The sequence below is a fragment of the Kogia breviceps genome, chromosome 15 (genome assembly GCF_026419965.1).
Source record: "Kogia breviceps isolate mKogBre1 chromosome 15, mKogBre1 haplotype 1, whole genome shotgun sequence".
In the NCBI taxonomy this organism is placed as follows: Eukaryota; Metazoa; Chordata; class Mammalia; order Artiodactyla; family Physeteridae; genus Kogia; species Kogia breviceps.
Window position 1 is genome coordinate 80,173,333 of NC_081324.1, and position 26,891 is coordinate 80,200,223.

Here is a 26,891-nt window from a genome sequence, read left to right on the forward strand (position 1 = left end):
GCCTCCAAATGGTGTGCTTTTTTTTTTTTTTTTTTTTTTTTTCAGGTGGGGTAAGTTTCTGTGTGTTGATGGAGATGGCAGGAGAGGGCAGTGGTTAGGAAAGCTACTATATATAAAATAAATAAGCTTCAAGGATGTATTTTACAACACGGGGAAATATAGCCATTATTTTGTAGTGACTTTAAGTGGAGTATAATCTGTAAAACTGCTGAGTCACTATGTTATGTACCGGAGACTAATATAAAATTGTAAATCCATCTCGTCGGTGACTCCTAGATTCAGACAGACCAGAGTGGAAGTCCTGGCTTTGCCACCTTCTCATTGTGTGACTTTAGGTAGGTGGCTTCATTTCTGTGAACCTCAGTTTCTCTGCCTTTGAAATTATAGTACCTGCCTTGCAGGGCTCTTGTAGGGATTAAATGAGATAATACGCGTGAGGCCTTGGGGCCCTGCCTGACCCTCAGAAAGTGCTCTGTAGGTAACGGCTATCATTAGGATGATTTGCAAAGCCTAATCCTCCCCAGGGTTTTTTTTTTTTTTTTTTTTTTTGCGGTACGCTGGCCTCTCACTGCTGTGGCCTCTCCCGTCGCGGAGCACAGGCTCCGGACGCGCAGGCGCAGCGGCCACGGCTCACAGGCCCAGCCGCTCCGCGGCACGTGGGATCCTCGCGGACCGGGGCACGAACCCGCGTCCCCTGCATCGGCAGGCGGACTCTCAACCGCTGCGCCACCAGGGAAGCCCGTCCCCAGGGTTTTTGCACTCAAGGATAGTTAGCTTCTTCCACACCCCCTCCAAGTTCTAATTTGCTTCTAAATATGATGGGGTAAATAGACGAGAAGCAAAGCGGGGTGGGGAAGTGAGGGGAGCAGGAAGAGGCACATTACACTCCTTCGCAAGGCCGACTTGCCCATCTTCCCCTTCCCAGCGAGGTTCAGAGCTCCTAATAGCGGTTGCCTAGAAACGGAGCTATGGGAGCTACAGCTCCCTTCCAGAAATCGCCCTAATTGGGATGCATATGGAAAGCCTTGTGGACACCTGGCGGGTTTTTATTCTTCCTCTTCCGGAAGAGATGCATACATTCTCGGGTACAAATGCTGACTCACATTAACTAAAGAGCAGCCCTGGGCCAAGGCACCTTTTAACCACAGAGGAACCGGTGGGGGCAGCAGCCTTGCTCAGCGTCCCCTGACAAAATGACCAGGTCGCTGTCACTGTGCTTACATTTCAAGATGTTTACAAGGTCTGAGATGGATTTTGGTGGAGGATGGTTTGTGTGTGTGTGTGTGTGTGTGTGTGTGTGTGTGAATCGTGAGGTCACAAAAGCTTGCAAAGTCCATGAACTTGTGCCATCAGTCAAAGCACAACGTATGCCTACTGTGTAACCTGCTATTAAGTGCTGGATCTGTGTTCCCTTGAGGGGTTTAAACACCACTTGCGGCCCCTGGGCACAGGGTAGGTCAGAGACCACATTACGAGCTAAAGAAATACCTTTCCTAAGAGGCACGTGGAGAGCCTGTTTCATTTGATCACTTCTTCCAGAACACCGCTATAGTCCAGTTCCCAGCTGGGAAAAAAAAAAAAAAAATTTCAAAGGCATCCGTTTATCTCTATCCTGTTCAGATGATTCAGCTTCTGCACAGACGGTTCTGTACACCCACTCCACCCAAAGAGAAGGCGAGCGCGCACATCAGAGTAGGGTTGAACCATTGTTACGTGCCCCAAGGGAGGCGTGTATTTAATTCAGATTAGAGATGCAAGAATTTCAAATGGTTACTTATTCAGGCAACATATTTTCTGAGGACTCCCCATGTGCTGGTTCTGGGGGCACAGAAAAGATGTAGAAATCGTCCCTGCCCTCTGGGAGCTCCGTCTGGTAGTGGGCGTAGGAGGAGGGCGTGCGTGGACAGAAACAAGTCCACCGGCAGTCGAGGGCAGCACATACCAGAGGTGCCCGCTCCAGCACGGGAAAAGCAGAGGCAGCTTCCACACAGGGTGGGGGTTATACCTGAGTAAGTCCTAAAGGATGAGTAGAAGTTAGCCAGGTGAAGAAGAAGAAAGGGCACTCCAAGCAGAGGGACAAAGGCACGAGACGAGGCAGAGCGTGGTGTGTAGCCCGATGGTGTTGCTAGAGCATCAGGGGGCAAGGAGGAGGCTAAGGGGATGGGGCAGATCCAGCTCACGCAGAGCCCCGGAGGCTGTACTGGGAAGCCTGGAGACGATATGCAATATTGGAAAGGACTGGAGAGGAAAAGAGGTCCAAGATAGGGAGGCCAGTGAAGAGGGGATGGCAGGGGAAAGGTAACGGCAGCCTGATTTGAAGGCACGGCATCCAGGATGGAAAACTTTTGTTGCTTAGCCCCTCAGAAGTGTACAGCCCTGAGACAAAGCAGGGTGGAGCCAGCCCAGCTGGCGGGGAGCAGCAAGGACAGCGGAGTGGTGCACTCTTCATAGGCTGTGCGTCTTCACGTTTAAGAAGCTGACTCTGTTGCCTGGTGGAGGGACCAAAACATAAGGGGAGCCGCGCTGAGAGGCAAGAACATTTTAGTCGTTATGTTGCCAAGACTTTTGGACTCCCATCCCCCAGCCAAACGCGTCATGCCTTTTTCAATTCCTTGAGTGGCGCTGTTAGACCTGAACGGTCTCCGAGGGATCCCAGCTCGCCCAAGAACCGCCAAGAGTCGAGAGTCGTTGCAACACGCAAGAGGTTTATTAGGAGCCGGTGCACCGGGGTTCCTTGGTCCTCACGCAGGAGGCCGAAGAGGAACCCCCCCCAAGCGGAATCACATACATTTTATAGCTTTCATTTTTCATTATGCAAAGTGTGGATATATCAAGGGTTTTTTTTCTCATTGGTTTGTTTGTTCCGGACCGGAGTGGGGACTTGGCTCTAGTTCCTTGATTGGTTGGCTGTCGGATGCCTACTTTACATTTACCGGAGTGGGGTCTTGGCTCTAGTTCCTTGATTGGTTAGCTGTCGGATGCCTACTTTACATTTTTCGTGTTTTTGTGGTGGGGGGTTGAGTCACATGATTTATGGTTGGCTAGGGCGACCTTTAAACTCTTTGGCTTAATCATTCTTATCACCCGCCATACTTGTTTGCTCAGAACGGTTTCTGCCCAGGGGGGACATTCCAGTATCTTATTGCCAGCCGAAAAAAGCTCAAAGCTCAAAAGTATCGATAGGGAAGTAGGGGTGTAAGTATAGTTAAGGCCCTACAGCGCCTAAGGTGGCAGAGGGTTTAGCAGAGAGTGCATAGAGATTCACAGAGGTACAGCTTTTTTTGCATCTTAATTTTACTCGTCACCAACTTACCTGTGTGCGTACCCAATTGTGCTTTGTTGTACAGATTGTACTCTGACTTTTTAGAAAATGCTTTCACATCTATTTCCTCATTTTTCATCTTTCACAAGTCAGGTAATAACTATCTCGAAAAGATAGATGAGGAAGACAGGCTCAGGCCTGGATACGAGTCCAGACTCCACTGCACCCCGTCTGGGTGACCTTGCATAAGTCACCGAACCTCTCTGTACTTCAGTTTCCTCACTGTGAGATGGGGCGGAAATACAGCCAATTGCTGCCTTGGAGAATTGTTTTAGAAGTTAGAGAGATTAGTAACTTTAAAGCCTTTTCATAGTTATTGCCACGTGGTAATTATTGATGTTCTAGTGGTGATGGTGGTCGTGACAGAGGCAGTGGGGTGGTGCTTAGCCCTAAATCAATAGGCTACCTATTCAGTTAGTTGTTGGTAGAATTAGAATTAGAACCTGGCTTCCTAACCGACCTTAATGTCCCACTTTCGCCCAAACCCATCGTCCCGATGATCATCTCCTGTCTTCAGCGGGGTCTCCCAGGCTGGATGTGGGTTCCTTACATTCTTCTTTCCATCTCTTGCTCTTCCTCTTTTACCTCTTTGTCTTCCTTTCCCACTTTCTTCATTTTCGTTAGTGAAGGTCTGAGATAGAGATTAAATAAAGGAAGAACCCAGGAAAGAAAACCACTTAAAATAATTAGAAGGTCTCTGCATGTCAATTTTTATTCAGCAGAGCAGTGGTTAATTCCCTGGCCCTTTAGCTTAATAAATTTCATTACGTAACATGACAACCAAGCGTTGATCCTACCACCACTACGTACGGTGGATTCACAGACCTTTATGAATTACTGTGTAATGCAGTTGACCGAACCCCCAAAGAATCGCGGTCTAATTAGACTGTTCTTGCCGTTACCTTCAGAGGAGAGAAACTCCTAAGCTTGACACGGGAACCAAGTGCCGCTTCCCAGAAGCCTGTGGAGGCTCAGAGCCAAACGGCCGTCCTGTGTGCAAAGCAAGAGGGTTGTAACGGCAGTCATTTATAGCTTCGTGGGGATGATGATGAAAATAGTGGTTGTTACCATTTACTGAAGATCTCCGATGTGCCAGCCATCATGCTAACTGCCTCTCATGTATGGTTTCAACAATATCCCGGGAGGGTATCAGTTTATCCCAGTGCTACAGATGAGCAGCGTGCATCTCAAAGAGGTGAAAACGGCTCACCCAAAGTCACAGACATTGAGTGGCAAGGAAGCGATAAGCAGTTAAAGCTAGAAGAGACCTTTTCTAAAACCAGTGCATTTTCCCCATGCAACACTTTGGAATCAGGCTACCCGGGTTTAGATTCCAGCTCCACCAGTGACTGACCTCTGGTCAGACTACTACTTGACCTCTATGAGCCATGCTTTCCTCAACAGCAAAATGAAGAGTACTTCCTTCATAGGGACGGTGTGTGGATGCGAGGAGAGAACTGCACATCGAGAGCCTAGCTCAGTGCCTCTCACGTCATCACCGTGCACCTCCTCCCACCACCCCAGAGGGTACCTGCTTCTCTCCAGCTGCAGCCACTCCCCTGGGCCCCCAGCCATCATTCCTTACAGGCTCAGACCCTCCTGTTGTCTATTTCCCAGATGTTCAGGCACCCTCAGTGGAGATGCTCCCAGACCTACCTCTCACAGAAGAGTTTCGTGCTTCTAGGTTTCCTTGCCTCATTTCCCATTATCCAAACTAACCTCTCCTGATATCTTTCCCTAGTCCCCGTCCAGTGATTTAGCCAAGATGATGGCATTTCAAACGTGATAATCATGACAGTTTAGTCAAGGAAAAAAGAAACAGAGACAGAGACAAAGAGAGATTGTCAGTTGGGGGCTATAATCAACTGCATAGCAAACAGAGCCCTGAAATTACCATGACTTAAACAAGGTAAAGGCTTACCTCCCTCACATAAAAGAGGTTTACCTTCTGGAGGAAGTACCCAGATTCCTTCTCTGTTTTAATCCACTGTCCTTAGTGTTTGCTTCCATCTGCAAGGTTTCCTCATGCTCACACAATGGCTACTGGCACTGCAACTATTGTAGCTAAGTTCCAGGCAGCAGGAAGGAAGAAGAGGAAAAAGGGACCAAAGGGCATATGCCAGCCAGCTGTGTTAACCTCCTTCATAGAGTTTTCCCAGAAGTCCCTCCCAACGATTTCCTCTTGGACCTCACTGGCTTGTCCTATCTGCCAGGGCAGCTGGAAAATGTAGTTTTGTTTTGTTTTGTCGACTTTTTATCTAGGTATTTGATATCCAAGATAATGTGGTCTTTACTAAGGAAGCTCAGGAAATGGCACTTTCTGCCATTGGGAGAAAGGGCGAGAGGTGGGGAAGGAAAACCAGTAAATGCTGACTGCCTGCTCTTTATCAGGCACTGTCTTCACGGAGTCTGCATTCTAGTAGGAAAAGCAGACAAGGGACTAGGCAATTGCCCTGTAGTGTGACGAGTGCAGTAAAGGGGAGCACATAGACACAGGGAGCTGTGAGGGCACAGAGGAGGCACTTGACCTATAGCCTAGAGATGGAGGGAGGGAGGGAGGGAGGGAGGGAGTAGCAGTATTGAATGGTCAACGGTTGACAGTTTTCCCAAAGCCTTGGAATCAGCAAGTGAAAAGGGGGAGGAAGTGCTGCAAGAAGAGGCAGAATCATAGGATTCTGAGGGGTAGAGAGATACAAATGAATGACTGGATGAGTGGTTATGTTGCGGGAAGGGGGACCCCTTTCCAGGGCCCGAGAGTCGGCCCTTGTCTGACACTTGGAAATGAATTGTCCGAGGAGACACACGTGCTGACAAAGCGAAAGAGTTTATTGAGAAGGGGCGCCCGGGCAGAGAGCAGCAGGGTAAGGGATCCCAGGAAGACTGCTCTGCCACGTGGCTCGCAGTCTCGGGTTTTATGGTGATAGGATTAGTTTCTGGGTCAGTCTCTGGCCAATCATTCTGACTCGGGTCCTTCCTGGTGGCGCGTGCATCACTCAGCCAAGATGGATTCCAGCGGGGAGGATTCTGGGAGGTTTGTAGGACATATGGACTGGCGTCTCCTTTTGACCTTTCCCGAATTCTTCCGGTTGGTGGTGGCTTGTTAGTTCCGGGTTCCTTACCAGGACCTCCTGTCGTAAAACAACTCATGCAAATGGTTACTGTGGTGCCTGGCCAGGGTGGGCGGTTTCAGTCAGTGGTTCCCCTAACAGTTAGAGATAAAGCCCAGGTCTTAGAAGGACTTATTACCATGGGAAAAAGTCTGAACTTCATCCTGAGAGCACTGGGAAGCCATTGGAGGGTTTGGAACACTCTGATGGGAATGAGTCTGCATTTCAGAAAGAGCCCTGTGACAGCCAGGTGGACAATGGATTGAGGAGAAAGACCAGGTAGGAAGCTACTTAGAGTAATAGATGGTTTCTGGCTAGGGTGGTGGCAACAGGAAGTCAGTCTGGTGACATTTAGGAAATAGAGTGGACATCACTTTATTGTGAATTAATGAATATGAAGGGGATGAAGGGGACAAAAGCAATCTCTCCATTTTACAGGTGAAATGAATTGTATTTTGCCACTAAGGTCACTTCTGAATAGCAAAGGAAGACTGTGGCCTGTGGCCAAAGAAAGACTCTAGGCTGTGCCTTCTCAAACAGCGTCGGCTAGGTGCAGGTGCGCTGTTTGCACAGACCTCAGAAATGCCACGTGAATTTTGCAAAGGAGCCAGAGAGAAGCAGAGAAAGCGACTTCTCCCTGCAAGTCAATTTTTCTGTGTCTTTATCACAGTCTCAGTAGCATCTTTCTTCAATCTGATTAAAAAGAACCCTTGAACTGGGCCTCGTCTTTGGGCTGAGTCATTCAGACAGGAGAGAAATCCATCTGAAACTTTTGATCTGAGAGGTGAAATCCTGACTTGGCGAATCTCCCACTGTTAGGCATTGCAATTAGCAAATGACCCAGGGAGAGTAAAGAGATGTTCAGATGTGATTTAATAAGAATACCGTTGCAGTAAGCACTCAGAATATGTTTGCAATCAATTTGCTGTATACACAATATGCTACCAGAGCAGTCTTTTGTGTATGCAGTTGACCTTTATCTCTGGCAATCTTGTCCTATAAAGAAGAGTGAAATCCTCCATTGCAAATCATTGGCCCTCAGGAAATGGCTTTAATTTGCATGCGGACAAAGATATTAACTTGGGGTGTGGGGGGGGTGTTGACAACGCAACACTTCCTTTTGTCTGAAAGGTAGTTCAGAATTTGTGTTGTGCCTCCAGTTGACTGAAGTTCAATTACTGTAATAAATGTATTCCAAATCTCATCTCAATTGCATTTGCATTTTAATGAATGATTCTCACCTTCTTGTCAATTTGGCAGCCAGGCAGATTTATTAAGTTATTGTATAAACAGGGCATTCTAATGTGGGAATTTAAATGCAGAATATTTGCTTGGTGCATTTGAGCTAGGGCTGGGTTATGAATTTGCCTGTAGGGGTTGCCTGAAATTTCAAGAATTTCAGGATAGTGTTTCAGATCCATCCCTCGGTTCCATCGCCTTTGCCCTCTCCTCCTCTGAAATCACTATGTCATGTCTGGGTGGGCTGACCAAACAAGACGTGAGCCAGCCAGATGAAATGGGTTCTCCAAGCCTCCACCCTCCACGATCTGGGAAGAAACTGATTTATTTGCCATTATTGGAAAACAGTGAAATTCGTTAAGTGAAAATTTCCCATGTAGGCAATTCCCTTCTGCGAGATCAGGACATCCCTGAAATCGGATTTTGCCAGGAGTGTTTGTTCATGTTAATGTCATGCTTCCTCCCCCATGGAAGCTCTCCTGGCTTTATAGCCCCATATTTCTTGCAGGCAGAGACAGAAAATGTGAGTGAAAACCAGCTGGATGCGGAGCCATAATACCATTAAAAGTTGTGGTTTTTTGTTTTTTGTTTAAGTACATCTGGGCTGTTGATTTTTAACAAAGTGATTTGCGGTGTGGTTAATCCCATGCCCCGCATAATAGAAAGGTTGAACGTGAATTTCTTTCGCTGCCTGTCACCTCTCCAGTACTTCGCAGCTTCCTGCAAGACCCCTGTGAAGAGAGCTGGGGCTGTCCGTTTTAGATGACTGTCAGTCCGTGTTTCCTTTAGGGCCCTGGGGATGGAGGTGCCGATTCAGGTAATGGGAGACTCGTGACAAGCAGAGTGCCCTCAAAGAGTGAGAATGGCTGCTACAGCTGCGCTTGAAGAACTTTCTGAGATGAATTGACTGCTAGTGTGGGTCAAAGTTTTATCTCAAACTTGTAGGAAGAGAATTGGGCTTCTAATAAAGCCAGTTCGAAGATTTCTTTCTGGAAAGAGTATCTTTTAACAGAAGGGAGAGGACAGCTAGACCAGTGCAACTCAAACTTATATGTGTCTATGAGTCCTCTAGGGGTCCCGTTAAAATGCAGATCCTCATTCAGGAGGTGTGAGGGGGGCCCAAGATTCTGCATTTCTAACAAGCTCCTGTATGTTGCTAATGCTACTGGTCCAGGGACCACACTTCGCGTAGCAAGCAGCTTGATAGCATCACTCAAGAGTAGGATGACTAGTAAAGATTAATACCCTTGGCTTCCCTGGTGGCGCAGTGGTTGGGAGTCCGCCTGCCAATGCAGGGGACACGGGTTCGTGCCCCGGTCCGGGGGGATCCCACATTCTGCGGAGCAGCTGGGCCCGTGGGCCATGGCTGCTGGGCCTGTGCGTCTGGAGGCTGCGCTCCGCAATGGGAGAGGCCACAGCAGTGAGAGGCCCGCGTACCACAAAAAAAAAAAAGATTAATAACCTTGTTACAAGTCTGACAGGCCAGTTGTGTGGGTAAATCTAACACCCCAGAAAGGACTCTCAGTCTCATCAGAGAATATCAGAAAATTGCTAGATACTTCTCTAAAGGGGCTGTTAATTACCTTTATGTTCCAAGTTGTGTTCCAGATCATCTTTTCTCAGGTCTGAGGCAATTTCTTTCCTAATGCCATATTTTATATCTAATAGGCACATTTTGTTTTTCACATTTTAACATCTCTGAACTGGAGATGCAATGTACAATCATGTCTTAATCAAACTGGCATGGATTTTTCCTTCGTTGTGGTTCATAAAATAATGTCACCTCTTATAACAAATGATGTATTGGTCAGCGATTTTCACCATGATGCTGTGTAACAAACTATCCTAAAACTCAGTGACTTTCAGTAAGTATTTCTTCCTTTCTCATGTGTCTGTGGGATAACTGGGTTTTGGTTGATTTAGGCTGAGATTAGCTGGGTTCAGGTCTGTTCCATGCCTTTCTTATTCTTCTGGGTTCAGCGAAATAGTGGGTTTTTTTTTTTTTCTTGTCGTGGACCCAACTGGGCAAACTTATTTCAAGCTTCTTTTCAAGTCATATCTACTAACATCCCATTGGCCAAAGAAGTCATATGGTGAAGCCCAAAGTCAGGATGCTGGGAGTACATTCCACCCCTGAATGTAGGGGATGGGGGAGGGAGGGAGTATTTGCTGAATGATGACCTGATCTGCCACAGGTGGTGACTTGGATTGGGTAAAACCTGCCACCAGCTTCTCTTCTGTGGGCCTAGAGGTGAACTCTGCACAATAAGAACAGCCCAGAGATGCGTAGACGCAAAGCTTTAAAGCTTCCTTCTAAATATTCTTGTGTTTGCAGCATGCAGATAGAGAGAGAAATTCTGGAATCATCCCTGCTGGCTCCCAACCCTTGCTTTGCTATTTCCCAGCTACTGACCCTTATCGTTTACTTAACCTCTTCCCTCTATTTTCTCAACCGCAGATCACACCACCCTCTCAGGACTGTTAAGCAAGTTGACAGTAATAATTGTAGCGCCCCATCATTGAGTCCTAGGTACTAGGCACTTCACTAAACTCTTTACATCCACTGTCATTTCATCCTCCCAACAGTCCTCTGAGGCAAGAATGACTTTTTTCCTCAGTTGGAGCTGAAGAGGCTGTGGTTTAGAGAGGTTTAAAACCTGCCTAAGGGAGTAGCAAAGTAGAGACCCCATCCAAGAGGCTGGCCCCTCCAAGGCTTCCCACTGCGTACACTGGCCCTCAGGTCTGAAGGTGCTTGGGACTGAAACCTGCCCCTTTGGTGTGGCTCAGCTCAGCCCCACTAAGACTATTCCTATTGCCATATTGCAAATTTTTCATTCATCAGCTCACACAGGCCGATGAATGTACAGAGAACATATGTCCCTGAGATGTGAACACCGACCCGCATGCATTGGTTAAGAGGAAGTGGCTTTGGGTAGAGGAGACTTTCCATTTTATAACCTGCTGCTTCCTCCGTTTGCCTGGAGCAGTTAATTATCTGACTCGCCATCATCCTCTTGCCATGTTAGCCGTGGGAAGCGGTGAACAGGAGGCCCCGGGTGAGTGGATTTAAAGATGAAAAACGTCTCTTCCCTGCAAATAGCTCCCTTCACGCAAATAGCCTGGTAATCAGCAATAATGATGAAGAAAATGGAGGGAACATACAAGGGAATTAAGTGGGACTTTGCTAAAATACTAAGCGTTTCTAAATGGGCCTCTGCAGTAACAGGGGAGCACTTCACCGTGCGGGGAACGAACAGCCCGCAGCCTGAAGTTCCCGGACTAGGCTGGTGGGTCTGACCTGAGGGCCCAGACAACCCCTGCCCCCAGCACCCCGCGCACACACACCACCACCACCTCTGTTCGTCTCTCAGCCAGGTCTTTCCAGAAGATCTAACCGCTGGGAGTCTGGCTGCCTTGGTTGAAAGGGGCTGAAGTTCTACCAGAAAACTTGCTAGATTCCTCAAATTGCCAACACCAACTCCCCGACGCTTTTCTGTGAGTTAATCAGTGAGACGGGGAGGGAGACGCACGAGGGAAGAGATATGGGAACATACGTCGATGTATAACTGATTCACTTTGTTGCAAAGCAGAAACTAACATGCCATTGTAAAGCAGTTATACTCCAATCAAGATGTTAAAAAAAAGATCAGTAAGACAGGCATTTATCACTACCCTCATCTGGAGGTTTGTTGCAGACTTGGCTTTTCAGTGTAATTCCTATACAGATCCTTGAAAGAAATCTCTTCTTCTTCCACCAGGAATGGCTAGGCATCACCTGAACAGCTTTTTCAAAATCTCACGGTCATTAGGAATCACATGAGGGGTCGTGTTTCCCTCTTTGTGCTGGCCGCTAGGATGCTGAGGGCCTAATCTGTGCACTAGCTCCTGCGTCACGGGTTTCGATACTTGTCTTAACCTGATATTGTTTTCTTAGTTTTTCATGTCTCCTGCCCTTGTCACTTTAAAAATGTTCTGCTCCGAATCCTTTTTGGAATAGGGCATAAAGAAGTCAAATAAACCTCTTAACAACCTCTTAATTTCTACTTTTGTAGAAATGAGATAACTTAGACGCAGAGGTGAAGACTGTGAATTCTTTGAGGACGTGTTCGCCTTTGTAAGGCCAGTGCTTGAACAGAACCTGACACATCATAACTGCCTAGAACAGGATCTGACACAAAATAGGTGTCCAGCTCAGGGCCTGGTACATAACATTCAGGTCCCTTTTATTTACTGTGGCATGACCTTCAGCCTGTCACTTATTATAAAATTAATTTAATAAGGATTGCGTTAACCCTTGCAGTCAAGGAAAATAAAGAGTTGGGCTGTTCCGTGAGGGTAGGCTTAGATATTTGATCATACTGTAACAGTTGACTAGGGCTGCTGTAACAAAGTACTACAAACTGGGCAGCTTAAACAACAGAAATGTATTGTCTCACAGTTCCAGAGGCTAGAAGTCCAAGATCAAAGTATCAGAAGGGTTGGTTCCTTCTCACGTCTGAGAGAGAAAGTCTGTTCCGTGCCTCTCTCCTAGCTTCTGCTGATTTGCCGGCAACCTTTGGCATTCCCTGGCCTGCAGAAGCATCGCCCTGATCTCTGCCTTCATCTTCACATGGTTTTCCCTCTGCCTACGTGTCTGTGCCCAAATTCCCCAGTCATATTGGCATAGGGACCCACCCTCCTCCAGTATGACCTCATCTTAACTAATGACATCTGCAGTGACCCTTTTCCCAAATAACGTCACATTCTGAGGTACTGGGGGTTGAGACGTCACCCTGTGAATTTGGCTGGGGGATGGTACACAGTTCAATCCATAACATGTGCATTTCAGGATCTACTTGGTTACAGTTTCTGCAGGGAAAGACAAAGGCTTTTGTTCAGTCACCCAGTGAGATCAGAGCCCAAAGCCCACCATGCGGCCCGGGGTCCGCTCCGGGTCCCTGGAACCCCTCCCACTGTTGTGCGTAATTATCACACACGAGACTCCTCGGTGCCGCGCCCTGCCTCTGAAGACCATGGTCTGTTCTGGGACCCGAGAGGCCTTGCCGACAGCCTTCTACTCCACGAGAGAATCTGGACAACAGGTAAAGGCGAGCCCCTAACGCCGGCCAGTCAATGACAAGCCACCCAAGTTAGCCAAGGACCTGGTGGCCTACAGAATCTCCAAGGCAAGGACAGGGATTTCCAGGACAAGCTGGTGAGACTCCCCAGTGGAAACATCCCGACCTCCTACAAACCAGCAGACTCTGTAGTCCGACCCCCCGGGGGGGTCCACTACCTGGGTCCAGACCCCAGATCTGCTTCTTTCCGGCTTTTCTGACCTCACCTTTCTGGGCCCGTTTCCTCATCTGCAAATGGAAATGATAACAACAGTGCCCACAAGGTCAAGCTGTTGTGAGGATAAGTGAGTGAACTCACACAGCCAGAAGTGAGGGACTCGCGGGAGGACAGAACACAGAGCTGTTGAGCTAGAGGGCTAAGTTCTACCACAGACGTGAAGCCACGACATTGCCTCGTTCACTGAAAAAGCCTCTCATCCGGATGATTTGCTGCATCTCATGAGCACCCCGGATGCGCTTGCGAAGTCTCACTGAGGTCCGATGGCACAGAGGGACCTCTCCAGTTGCTGCGGCTCTGAACTTGAGGATGTTAGTTGGAGTTATTAGAGATGAACTTCTTAATGAAAGTGGTAACATCTGTTGCTTCCTAGAGTAGCACCCAGTCCGGGACACAGTAGTGCTTTTCTTCCTCCTCCCCTCCCCTCCCCTCCTTTTTCAGAGTAGATCCTTTCTGTTAAACAAAAGTCTTAGATAGAAGACCAGTATCTAAATCAGACAAATATAATCTTTCAGGAGCACAAACTGTACTACGTGATGTCACATAACATTTTCTTCAATGAAAGCGAAACCTTTCTGGATGAAAAGTTGTACTTGCCCAGGGCCTTTGCACATGCTGCTCCCTTCCCCCAGGTATCTGCATGGTTTACTCCATCACCTCCTTTATGTCTTTCCTCAAATGTCACCTTCTCAGCCAGGCCCTCGCTGACCATCAATTTAAAATGGCACCAATCCACAGCCCACCCCCGTCTCTCACTCTCCCACGCCCCTGCTTTTTGCTCCTCCCTGGAACTTAGCGTGTCACCTACAGTTCACTCTGTTTCGTGTCTGTCTCCACCCCCTGGACTAGGAGCTTCACGAGGACAGCAATGTTGTGAGCTGTTTTGTTTGCTGCTGCACCTCAGCACCTAGAGTAGCTCCTGACACACAGCGGGTATTCATTACATTTTTGTTGAATGGTTAATAATGATGCAGCTATTTAGGCAAACACACACATTTGACATTGGGCGTGAATTAACCCAATGAAGAGTCTGACTCCATTTTTTTTTTTTTTTTTTTTTTTCCGGTACGCGGGCCTCTCACTGTTGTGGCCTCTCCCGTCGTGGAGCACAGGGTCCGGACGCGCAGGCCCAGCAGCCATGGCTCACGGGCCCAGCCGCTCCACGGCATGTGGGATCCTCCCGGACCGGGGCACGAACCCGTGTCCCCTGCATCGGCAGGCGGACTCTCAACCGCTGCGCCACCAGGGAAGCCCTCTGACCCCATTTTTGACGTGCGACCTCTGACAGCGTTTGAGCTGCCCGCCCCCCTCCCCCCTCCTTTCCGTCTGCCCCACATCTGGGCAAGCTGATAAGAAACCCGAGGTGTTCCTTGCTTTGGTGCTGGCGGGAAGTCGAGACCACACTCAAACACGGGACCCCTCACCCCAGCCCCACTCCCAGAAAACCCTAAGCCGGCCCTCCCTCCCCGTGACCCTGCTCCCTCAGCTGACTGCAGACCTGCTTCGGAGCCCAGAAAGCCTCATGATGTGAGTCATGTCATTTCACACCCTTGTGGTGCGTGTGTGACGTCAGTCTTGACCCATGAACCACATTTTGAGCGAAGAGTCTCTGTGAAGTAACATAACCACGAAAAAACAGTTGCTGTCAGCCCCAGCTCCCAGAATAGCTCTGCATTTGCTTTGTTTGTGCCACATCAAGAAAATCCTCCGCTGGGAAATGAAGGGGTTCATCACGGTTACCGTTTTCGTTCTATCAGGTTATCTGGCAGCCTCAGGATGCTCTTTGATGAGTGGATCTCAGAAGCTTGAAAGCACAACCGAAGCACGTTTTCGTTTCAAATACGAATTCCACCTCAGATCCACGGCTTGCATCCCTGAACTTAAAAATAAGAGCCCAAATGGACAGTTCAGGGCCAGTTCTGTATAATCCGGTGTGTCCCACCAGGGTACACATTCATTTGGTTTTGCACAATTTTATACATGAGGAACCTGAGAGACTCTTTTGCTGTAGCGAGAACATGGGCTGGGCAGGTGATGCCTGATCCTTCCCTGCCAACGAGCAGCTGGGGTGCACATGTGTCGCGTAGCATGGAGATTCAGAAAACTTTATGTGAGCTGAGAAGCAGGGTCTAAATTTAGGAAAAGATTGCTGGTGACCTTCCGGTGACATATGTGTAAGAAAGTCAAATACCGCATTTCACTGAATCTGAGACACACCATGAAAAGCAAAATAAAAACACCACTGATTAAATTAATTCTCTGGGGTATGAATTATTATGCTCATTTCGATGGACATAGCAGAGCGCCTAGCACATAGTAGGCACTCAGTAAACGTTTGTGGAGTGATGCAACTGAAACCAGGAGAGGTTAGATAATTTGTTCAAGGTCTTTGGTAGGAGGCGGGTCCATAATCCAAGCTTAGGTCTCTGTGACTTTGGAATTGGAAAGGCAGGAGGTCTCCTGCTACTGGGCATGAGGGCGCCCTGCAATGGATTATCAGTCCCAAGGCAGTGAGACAGCGCATTGACATAGCCAACTCATCTTCCCCTCTCTTTCTCTTTCTCCAGCATGTTGATCCAGTGGGTGAAGGTTGGCCGTGGATACTTTACTATTCTGAGGGAGGAGAGTGCACTGAAAAAGAAGCAACAACAGCTTCAGAAACTCAAAGAGGAAGAAAGAAATATACTCCGACCAGCCAAAAAGATATCAGATATCCAGTACGGGGATATTCTTCTGACGTAAGTAGACACCATCACCGTGGCACCAGTGGTCTTGGGAAGGACCACTGAGAAGGAACGCTGCCTCATTGGGTTGAGGGGTGGCAGCGGTCTCACATGGGAGTCCCTTCTTAGGCTGGCGTCTAATGACTTCTTTTAGTCTGGCTCAACCTACCTCGCCAGCCTCACCTCCTCCTGGTGTTCAGTGAGGTATCTTCTACTACATATGTCCGTCCTCACATCCCATGCCAAGAGCTACCCAGGAAATCTTGCTGGTCCCCAGATGTGCCTCTTTCCCTCTCATTCTGAGGCTTGTCCCTACCTCTAGGCATTTTCCCGTGCTGTTCTCTGGGCCTTAGGTCCTCTTCCCTGCATCCTCTTGCAACTAAAGTTCTCATGAGCATGAAAAGCCCAGCTTAAATGCTGCCCTCTCCTGATCCTTCCCAGATTTCAGCCCAGCCACCTCCAGAGCCCATCTGGACTCTGAGTTCCCTTAATGTGTTCGCACACTACTTTGTTTTATTCCACATCGATATCCCTATTCTAGACCTTCTCCCGAAACCCCAGGTCGTAGCGCGGTATCCACCCAAAGCAAGTGGACCAGAAAAAGGTTTGTTGGTTTGTTGAATCGGCAGCCTCCGTCTTTCTGTAAAGGTCTTTCCTCTGGTTGAGAGGGAACCATCAACAGACTGGTGCATTATGAAACAGTAGCAGTCATGCTAATAATCACAACCACGACGGTAATTTATAGAGTGTCTCCTGCATGCTTTGTGCACGGCTTTTTGTCAAAATTTCAAAGTGTTCCTATGGGATAGATACTATGATTGGTCCCATTTTAGAGATTAAGAATGCGGCTTAGTCATAATTGCCCCTATGACTAAGGTCATAGTTGGAAAGCACCCCCATGTCCCAAACTGGGTGACACCAACATTCACAGACTGCTACATGCTGCAGAAACAAACTCCCGAATACTTAGCTTGTACAGACCAAATGAGGCACAAATCCGTGATGGAGAGGAGGTGGTGAAGCAGGAAGAGGGGAAATATCGATGGTGGAAATGGCCTGCCGTTGCCCTGTTAGAGCAGTGGTCTCAGCCCTGGCTCCACAATTAAAATCACCTGGTGCCCAGAGTGCTTCCCAGACCCATTACATCAGACCCTCTGGGGGTGTTACCCGGACATCGTACTTTTTAAGGCTCCCCTAGATAATTCCCATGTGAAGCCAAGGTTGCGAGTTACTGTGCTAGGGCTGCTTTTAGGAACCCAAATTGACATGTTGCCGGCTAAAGAGGAAATGGAATCCGCAGTAGGTAATGCACCATTTCCCAAATTCTTCACATAAAGAAATGTGCATGTGTACGTCTTAAAAACAGTGGGCCTGGGCTTCCCCGGTGGCTCAGTGGTTGAGAATCCGCCTGCCGATGCAGGGGACATGGGTTCGTGCCCCGGTTCCGGGGGGATCCCACATGTCGCGGAGCGGCTGGGCCTGTGAGCCATGGCCGCCGAGCCTGCGTGTCCGGAGCCTGTGCTCCGCAACGGGAGAGGCCACAACAGTGAGAGGCCCGCGTACTACAAAAAAAAAAAAAAAAAAAAAAAAAAGTACTACCACTGGAACCATACAATATGGGACCTTTTTGTGCCTGGCTGCTTTCACTTTCCATAGTTTGTTTGAGGTTCATCCCAAACAGGAAACAGATTGGTGGTTGCCAGGGGTTGAGGAAAAAGGGGGGATGGAGAATGACTGCTTAATGGCCGTGGGGTCTCCTTTGGGGCTGATGAAAATGTTTTGGAACTAGATTTAGGCAACGGTTGGACAGCCATCAATTCAAATGCCATTGAATTGTACTCTTTAAAACAGTTAATTTTATGTTATGTAAATTTCAACTTAATGGAAAAAAAAAAAAGGGAGTTCTGGTCTGTGAGGACCTGGCGTGGGGGGTGAGGGGGCTGGACACTAGTGGTTGCAGGTCTTCTTAAAGCTCCAGGTTCCCGGTGACTGGTGGGACCCCTGAGTGTGAGACCATGAGGGGCTGGTATATTTCTAGTCACCTTTCCCCTGAAAGTCTGGCCCTTGGGAATCCCAGCTTACTGTAAAAAGGGTCTGCTCTTTGATTCCTCATTTGTACAGACCATGGACTATGCTTTTTCTGTGCCCTGTGAAGCTGTTAGAAGTAAAGTTAACCTTTTCTAAATTGGCAAATGTCCTTAGGACCAAAGCAGCTCCCAGGCCGCCTTACCTCTCTGGTTTCCAGTCTCTCTTTAGTTTTGGCCGAGAGATTCCCACTTCGTTGTTGGCTCTTTGCCACTCTTTTTATTTTATTTATTTTTGAAATTTATTTATTTTTTGGCTGCACTGGTTCTTCGTTGCTGCGTGCGGGCTTTCTCTAGTTGTGGCGAGCGGGGGCTACTCTTCGCTGCATTGCGCGGGCTTCTCATTGCGGTGGCTTCTCTTGTTGCGGCGCATGGGCTCTAGGCACGAGGGCTTCAGTAGTTGTGGCTCACGGGCTCTAGAGCGCAGGCTCGGTAGTTGTGGCGCATGGGCTTAGCTGCTCTGAGGCACGTGGGATCTTCCCAGACCAGGGCTTGAACCCGCGTCCCCTGCCTTGGCAGGCGGATTCTTAACCACTGTGCCACCAGGGGAGCCCCCTTGCCACTCTTTCTAAAAAAATATTTTGGTTATTTTTACCCAATGGGTTGGTCTAAATAAGCCGGCTTACCATTTGTGCATTCATGTATTAACTCATTCATTCATTCTGAGACGAGAGAAAATATCTATGATTTACAATCCCCACCACACGCCTTCCAAGGAGTGAGCATCCCAAGGAGAAGCTTTCTTTGGTGAGCAAGTGTATTCAAGTGAATACGCAGATCGACAGGAAGAGCAGAAAGGCTTCCGTGACAGCTAGACTGGAGACACTCGGGAGACGGGCCGAGAGCGTAAGCAGAAAGGACCCTTCGGAGGAGAGAAGAGAGGAAAGGAGCCATCGGTGGGAGGGAACGGAGATGTCTAATGAGGGTTTTTCCGAGGTTTTGCCTCATAGCGGGACATGTAAATCCATTCCTCAGTTTCCCCACAAGATCTTCGGCAAAATATCCGTGGCCCCTTAGTGCATTATGTCTTGGACCTTTATCTTGGCTTCCAAGTAAGTGTAGGGGTGAGAATGGGAGACTGCCTTGTCCCAGGCCCGTTTTCATTGTACAGCCAACCGTTTGTATTTTGAAGACCTGCTGCGCGCAGGCCTTCTGATGGCACGGAGATATGAAAAGGATCGAGGGACGGTCCCTACCGCACGTGGTGCCACAACACGGTACCACGGGGGTGCACCTCAAGTGCCCTGAAGTGTGCCTGTAAAGGGAAAACCCTCCTCCCGTGTGTTTCTCCTTTACTCTCACACCATGATCACACTCACACTTCTGACACCACATGTGTGGGTTTTTCCCCCCACACCAAGCAAATGTCTGTGGCACCCGCGGGGTGTCCTACATCCTGTTCAGGTCCGACACTTCCTACCTGGAGTTGGCATCAGATCCCACAGGTTAAGGGCTCAGTCCCACAAGACTGTCCCCACGTCAGATTCCAGTCACGAGTCCCAGGTTGTCACCTGTACTTCTGACCAACCGGCTGCAAATCAGGGTTCCCATGACCCCCTTCGTTGGGTTTGATCATTTTCTAGAATGGCTCACAGAACTCAGGGAAACACTGACTTAACATTTTCCATCTTATGACATAATAAAGGGTAAAGATGAACACCCCGATGAAGATGGACATAGGGAAAGATCTGGAAGGGACTCGGGCACAGGAGCTTCTGTTCCTGTGGAGTTGGGGAGTGCCATCCTCCCATTATTTGGATGTGATCACCAACTCGGAAGCTCTACAAACCCCGTACTTCAGGGGTTTTTATGGAGGCTTCATCACATAGGCATGCTCTATCATTAACTCAGTCTCCAGCCCCTCTCCCCTTCCCAGAGGACTGGGGGGTGGGGCTGAGAGGTCCAAGCTTCTAATCATGGCTTGGTCTTTCTGGCGACCAGCCCCCATCCTAAAGCTATCCAGGAGCCCACCAAGAGTTGCCCCATTCCCCAGAAAAAAGACACCTCTATCACCCAGGAAATTCCAAGGGTTTTAGGAGCTCTGTGCCAGAAGGTGAGGGCAGAGACCAATAGATATATTTTTTTCTACTATTTCAAAATGTCCGCCCACTCAACTTTAGGGGGTGAAAAGGAAATCTGGAAAGAACCCCCAGAGGTGTGACTTCTGAGCAGGAACTTTAATGCCGAATGGGAGTTCAGTGGGTGACAAAAAAAAAAGAGGTATGGTTAGACCCATCTGTATCAGCCCGCCAGAAATCCTGCAGCCCGCATGTCTGGTTAGAAAGGCCAGGGCTGGAGAAGGAGGGTGTGGTGGTGTTATCTATTGCCAAAATCAGAAACATGATTTTCAGAATGAAAAAAAAAAAAAGCAGGCAAGTCATGACCTGAGCCACCTCCATCCAGCCACTCAGTGGACCCCACTGAAGTGTCCTCACGGGACCTTGAAGAGGCACGGGATACAGAGAAAGCCACTCGGTGAGCCGAGGGGTTCTTACCCTTTCCGTGAAAGTCCCACGAGCTCAGCGCAAGTTTTGCCCTTAGTGTCATCTAAGAGCTCGATGACCCTCTCTGAGTCTGGTACCTCTAGTGGCACTAGTCACCTGGCAGCCTTTCTCTAGAATAAAGAGAAGGAACGAACTAGTGGCTCTTTTTCGCAGGAACTTTTTGCTCAGATTATTGGGCAAACAAACAGGCGCTGGGGAAGGTGGCATCTGTAAAGATCCTCCTCTGACTGTTTAAATAGTTTGCTTGTAACGTTGCCCTTGTTTGCATGGGGTTTTTAATCCATGGTCACAGAGCACAATTCTTCCCTCTCCGATCCATGTTTCAGTGTGCAAGACATGGTATATTTAAAGTTTAATAAGTTTAAGTATGCATGAGATCTTTCCTCACGTAGACATTGGTCTGGTTGTGACTTATCCAGTGGATTCCATGAGCTGTGCAAGGCTGGTCATTAAAATAAAACTGGAGGCTATTACTGCAACATAGCCATCAAATGCAGGTGGGGGCGGCAGGGGTTATAAGAATAGCACTGGGGGATTATTGCTACCAGTAGGGAGTAGTGGTTAAGAGCACGGGGCTGGGGTTCGAGTCCAGACTTCCCCCCATACAGCTGTTTAGCTTTGGGCAGGTCTCTGTGCCTCTCTGAGCCTCTTCTCTCTACACCCTTATGAATGGTACCAAACTCCCAAATTTGTTATGAGGATTAAAAGAAATAACGCTCAGCACAGAGCCTGGCATATGAGACGTGCTTAGTAATTGCTAGCTATTATTATGCAGTGAAATGAAGTTGATCTCTCTGGCCCTCAATTACTTAAAACCCTCAGATCTATGGCTAAAAATCTTAATTTCTAGGCAGGCTAGAAGGCATCTCACAGGTAAGAGCTATGTTCTATAAATACAATTCCAATCACAGAATTATCAAAAATACAAGTGTTCATTTAGAACAGCTTTTTTTTTTTTTTTTTTTGCGGGCCTCTCACTGTTGTGGCCTCTCCCGTTGCGGAGCACAGGCTCCGGACGCGCAGGCCTAGCGGCCATGGCTCATGGGCTTAGTTGCTCCGCGGCATGTGGGACCTTCCTGGACCGGGGCACGAACCCGTGTCTCCTGCATCAGCAGGCAGATTCTCAACCACTGCGCCACCAGGGAAGCCCTGGAACAGCTTTTTTAACACAGTATTTGATCCTTTGCATTCTAAAAACAAAAAGGGTCCCCCCCCCCCCACACCCGGATCTAAGACCACAGGATAAGTTCTTTTAGACCAAAGTTTTAAGTCTGACAAACTATGTAGGGAAAGAAGAAAATCAAGCATGTCCCCAAAGATTCCGGCCTGCAAGCCGTCTTTCCCACTGTGTTCAATGACCTCATTTCTCAGCTGCAAGTTCAGCTGAAAAAGGCGAAAAAAACAACGGGTAGAAATTGTCTGATGTTTGCAGTTGAGAGGAGACATAAAACAAGAGATTAAGGGTTGTAAAAGCTGGGTTAATTTCCCCGTGTTCTAAACCACTGCGATGAGCCAGTAAGCCTGGGCGTACCAACATATTGGCTTGTGGTTTCCTCAGCTCTAGGGTTGAATCAAGAGCCCGTAGAAATGGAAAGCAGGGGACCTAGATTCTGCTCCTATTTTTCAGTTTAGCTCTGTGACCCCAAGATTGTCCTCAGATTCCCAGGAGCAAGGTGACTTCCTAACGGGTGCCTCCACCTCTTCTGGCTCCTTTCCCCACGCCAAGCCACAGCGAGCTTTCCAAATGTAAACCACTCCCAGTTTAAAATCCTCAGTGGCCACCATTCTTTATCGGATAAAGACAAAAGTCTGAGCAGGGGCTACAAGGCTCAGGATGGGCTAGCCCTTGGCTTCCCCTCCAGCCACGCTGACACCCTCTCCCTCCTCCCCGGGGCCTCTCCCTCCGTCCTCTGCCTACTGAATTCCCATTCAACCTGCAGATCTCAGCTCAATATTTACTTCCGTTCCAGTTACTGGTTGCTGGGAGCAACCACCCCGAAGCCTATTAACTCGAGACAGCAAACATCTGTTTCACTCACAAATCTGCCATTTGAGTACAGGGTTACGTGGGGAAGGATTCAGCGCTAGCTGGGGCAGCTCGAAGTGTCTGTTTCCGAGAGAGCTCATCCACACGGTGGCACCTCGGGGCCGGCTGTCAGCTCTGAGCTCGTCCAGGACCGAGACCCAGCAGTCTGGGTCCTCCTCCTCATGAGTCTCTTCACAGGCTGCCAGCTTCCTCCCAGCATGGTGGTGCCTGGGCGCTAAGAGTGATCATCCATCCTAAGACATAAGAAGGAAAAGCTGCCGGTTCCTGGAGCCGGGACCCAGAAATTGGCATCACACCACTTCTGACGCATTCTGTTGGCCCAGCCACTCCGAAAGCCAAGATTCCAGGGGAATGGGGGCTGTAAAGCCACCTTCCCATTAGAAGAAACTTGAGGCACATGTTTCTAAATTGACACAACTCCCTCCAGGAAGTATTCCCTGGCTCCATTTCAGCCAGATTCTCTGTTTGGGTCTGTCAAAGCACCACACACTCTCCAACTCAGCCATATCACGGCTGAGTTTGTGTAAAGCCCTTCTCCGCCACGAGGCTCTTAAGCTCCTCGGGAGGGGAGGGGGAGGATCTGTCTCCATCACCGCACCTACAGCCCCCAGCGCAGAGATGTTCCATAGATACGGGTAGACGTGAATGAGTCAGGGAACCTGTCAGTGATTCTATCCGTATTAAAGTACTCAGGCTGAGAAACGACAAGACTTTAAAGGAGCACACTGGTAGCGTAAATATGTAAGGCCAGCTGGCAGTGAGCTGCCAGGGGTGTTTGAGTCTCGGGCAACCCAGGAGGCGTACACCTCGTGCAAAGTGGGCAACTCTCTTGACCTTGGGCCTCACCCAACTCTTACTCAGAGTGGCAAGAACTTTCGAGTCTTCAAGAACCAAAGCTTTTCCGTCTTCACGTGACATCTCCCAATTTTAAAATATCGACAATTCCATTATGCACACAGTAGGCTTATTAAAACATGTCTATGGGCTAGATTTGGTCATGGGCAAAAAATAGATACCCTGTGACCCAGGCATGCCAAAAAGGAATAAACAAACAAACAAACCCCGTTTTCTCTGACTGAAATGAGTTACTCCATGATGGTGTTGAAAAGAGAAACTAAACTGTGGTATTAAATGTAACTTAATATTTTTCACCTTGGAACAGTCTTTTTTGGATAAATGTCCAATGGTTTCAAAGATGAGCTTGCCTGTTTGGGCTGTTTCTCGCCTCTCTAAGGCACCCCTTCCCCCAGATGGTTTTGGCTTCAGAGGAAGCTGGTGTTTTCTCTGCGGGGCAGGGGATGGGCTTCGGGAGAGGTGTGCCTGGTCGTGGCTGATCCGTGGGGGCACACTTGTGCCGACTTCTGAAGCTCGAGATCCCCACGTCTCACGGCTGGTTCACCCAGCCAGTGAGTGAGGCAGCGGTCTGTAGAGCTGGGAGAAGCCCCTTTAAGGAAAGGGCCGCGACGAAGAGCCGCTGACTCCAGGCAGCTCCTGCGCTGCGCGCATCCCACCATTTCCACTTGCCGCGTCCCTGTCGCCAGAGCCCTGGGTGCCGGACACCTTCCTCTCTCTCAGGCTGAGATTATTGTGCCACTTCTCCCTGGTCTCCTTGCCCTCCACTCCCACCATATGGGCCATTCTCCAAACAGCAGCCAGAGGGATCCTTGGTCACATCATGTCCTCCTTCAGCTCAGAGTCCTTTACTTGCGTTGAGGGAAAAGGCCAGAGGCCTCGCACTGGACTGCAAGGCCCGCATTCTCCCTCCGTCCTTCCCTCCCTCCTCCCTGTGTTGCTCACTCCACTCCAGCCACGCGTGCCTCCTTGCCATCTCCAAAACACAGCCCCACCTCAGGACATTTGCACCTGTCGCTCCCTCTCTCCAGAATGCTCTGCCCCCAGACATCTGAATGGCCCACTCCCTTCCACTGCAGATTCTTATCAAATGTCACCTTCTCGGTGATACCTTCCCCGATCACTCTATTTAAAATTGCGAGCCCCAGCTCTCCCCGCCCTTCTGAGCCCCCTTCTCTTTTTTCTCCCCAGAGCACGTATCACTGTCTAGTGGGGGTGGGGATGGGAACGGGTCAGCAAACTCCAGCTCATGGGCCAGATCCAGCCCCCAGGCTGTTTTTTTTTTTGTGGTACGCCGGCCTCTCCCATTGCGGAGCACAGGCTCCGCACGCGCAGGCTCAGCGGCCACAGCTCATGGGCCCAACCGCTCCGCGGCATGTGGGAGCTTCCAGTACCAGGGCTCGAACCCGTGTCCCCTGCATCGGCAGGCGGACTCTCAACCACTGCGCCACCAGGGAAGCCCTAGAGTTTTATTGGAACCCTGCCATTTGCTTATTGCTTACATTCTGTCAATGGCTTTCCTGCTACTGAGTAGTCATGACATAGACCGAATGTCCCACAACATCATAAACATTTGTCTAGCCAGATAAGAAAACATATCTGACCGCTAGTCTAGTGTATACCCGTATACCACACAGCTGCCCGATTTATCTTATTTGCTCCTTCATGGGAATATGTGTTCCATGAGAGAAGGGGGTCTAATGTGCTCTGCTTACTGGCTGCATCTAGAACCTTCATCTCTCCAGCGGGCATTGCTGCCTGGCCCATAGTAGGTGCCCAGTGATACTTGCCAGATAACCCCTGGCGAGAGAGGAGGGCGCTTAAAACGGCTCCCGCTCGTTCACGCCGCTGCTCTCATTCTGCTTCACCTTCAGCACGTGCGGGCACGAGAAGATGAAGAAGGCGGGGACTGGAATCCTCCTGTGTCCATTCACCCCGGTGCACAGCTGCCTCATGGCGCCCTCGCTGCCTGAGGCTCACGTGTAAGTAGCCCCACCTCCGGCTCATCTGCTTCTCATGCGAAGCCAAGGTCAAATGACTCAAACAGCTGGGAGCTGTTGAGCTGTTCCTTTGTCCTTTTGAAAGGGACAGGGAGCCTGGAGCCAGCAGTGCTAGGTGGTGTATAAAAATAACAGAAATCAAACGTGGGGGCTTAGAGCTAAGTGGCACCCCAGCTGGGACCGAGTCATTCCATTCCTTACCTCCATTCCTTACCGCACCAGACGCACTAATGTCAGATAGTTTGCAAAGCCTGATAAAATCTGTCTGCAGCGTGCGCCTAGCAGATGTCTCACCCAGGGCTCCGGGGACGTGTTTTCCCCAAGACTCAAGGAGCTATTTCCCAGAGAAGCCCCTGCCGCCTTCTGAGCCGACCCCAGGCACAAACGCATCATTGCGTGATGTGACAGGGGTAGCCAACCCTCCAAAGAATACTTGGGCTTTCCAAAACCTTGACATCTTGTTCCCCTCCTATCTGCTCCAGAGAATTCTAAGCCCAGCTTTTTCTTTTTCACTAGTTAGCACTTTTCAACTGGGAGATTTCAGGCACAGAGATAGAAATTGAAAAATTTCTATTTTTCAATTGGCAGCCTCAGCTTGATGTTCTTAAAACATCTCTTTGCAGAAGTAGTCTTCGCAATCTCTCATAACGTCCCGTAGAAACACTTGCGCTTTTGCCTATCTTTTCCATGGACAAGCCCTCTGAAACCAAATATTTCTATTTCTAGATAGAAACAGAAATCCTGTAAGGCAGGATTGCTCTACCTCGGCGCTGTTGACACTTGGGGACAAATACTTCTTTGTGCGAAGGACTGTCTTGTGCACCGTAGGATGTTTAGCACTATTCGTGGCTGCCACCCACTAGTGCCAGTAGCACCCCCCTCCCCAGTTGTGACCACCAACATGTCTCCAGAGATTGCCAAATGCCCCCTGGGGGCGAAATCACGCCCATACCCCCAGCCCTCCCATATAAGAACTACTTTAGGGCAATGACCACGGTGCCCTGGATTCTGTCTGGTCACTTGTCAGATATTTATTAGGCCCCTACAGTGTGCCCAGTAAAAATGGCACTGCTGACTGCTCTGTGGGTACTGTCTCAGTCCTCTCAGCAGCCCTTTTGTGTAGGTGTATTATTATCCCATCCCTGCGGATGAGAGAGCAGAAGCTCAGAGAGGTGTACTAGCCTGCCCGAGGTCACAGAGCGCAGTGTGTTGCTGCACTGGGGTTTTAAGCCCAGTGTGTCTGACTGCAGAGCCTGACCTCTCACCACCGCACGCGATACAGAAGGTATCTCCCAAGGCTTTGCCTCTGAGGAGCTAGTGATACAGTTGGACCGCCAAGTCTCATGTACTTGAAGAGTAACATTATGCAAGAGTGAAACTGTAAGACAAGATGACAGATCTCTAATAAGAGCACTTAGTTCGCGGGTGGAAGATGGCACCGTCACCAACACCGTGGGCGTAATCACCATCATCACCGTCGCTGTCACCACCACGTGTGCGGACACATTCCTCTCCCTCACTAATATTGCAGCTTTTGACGAGCCCCCCTGCATACTCTCCTCCTGTCTCCCTTGGATGAATATTATGACTGACTTCTTCGTAGACTTATTTTGTTCAGGGACATTGCAACTGGCAGCCTCAGCTTGATGTTCTTAAAACATCTCTTTGCAAAAGTGGTC

The 26,891-nt window shown here is 49.1% G+C and overlaps 1 protein-coding gene across 3 annotated transcripts in view; it reads left to right on the top strand.

The window, feature by feature from the left end:
- CCDC60 (coiled-coil domain containing 60) overlaps positions 1–26,891 on the top strand; it is a 252,697-nt gene that overhangs the window by 178,743 nt on the left and 47,063 nt on the right. For all 3 annotated transcript variants that reach the window (XM_067014928.1, XM_067014930.1, XM_067014927.1), the window contains one exon: positions 15,570–15,740. In XM_067014928.1, coding sequence (XP_066871029.1) covers positions 15,570–15,740 — 171 coding nt within the window. The remainder of the gene's footprint in view (positions 1–15,569; positions 15,741–26,891) is intronic.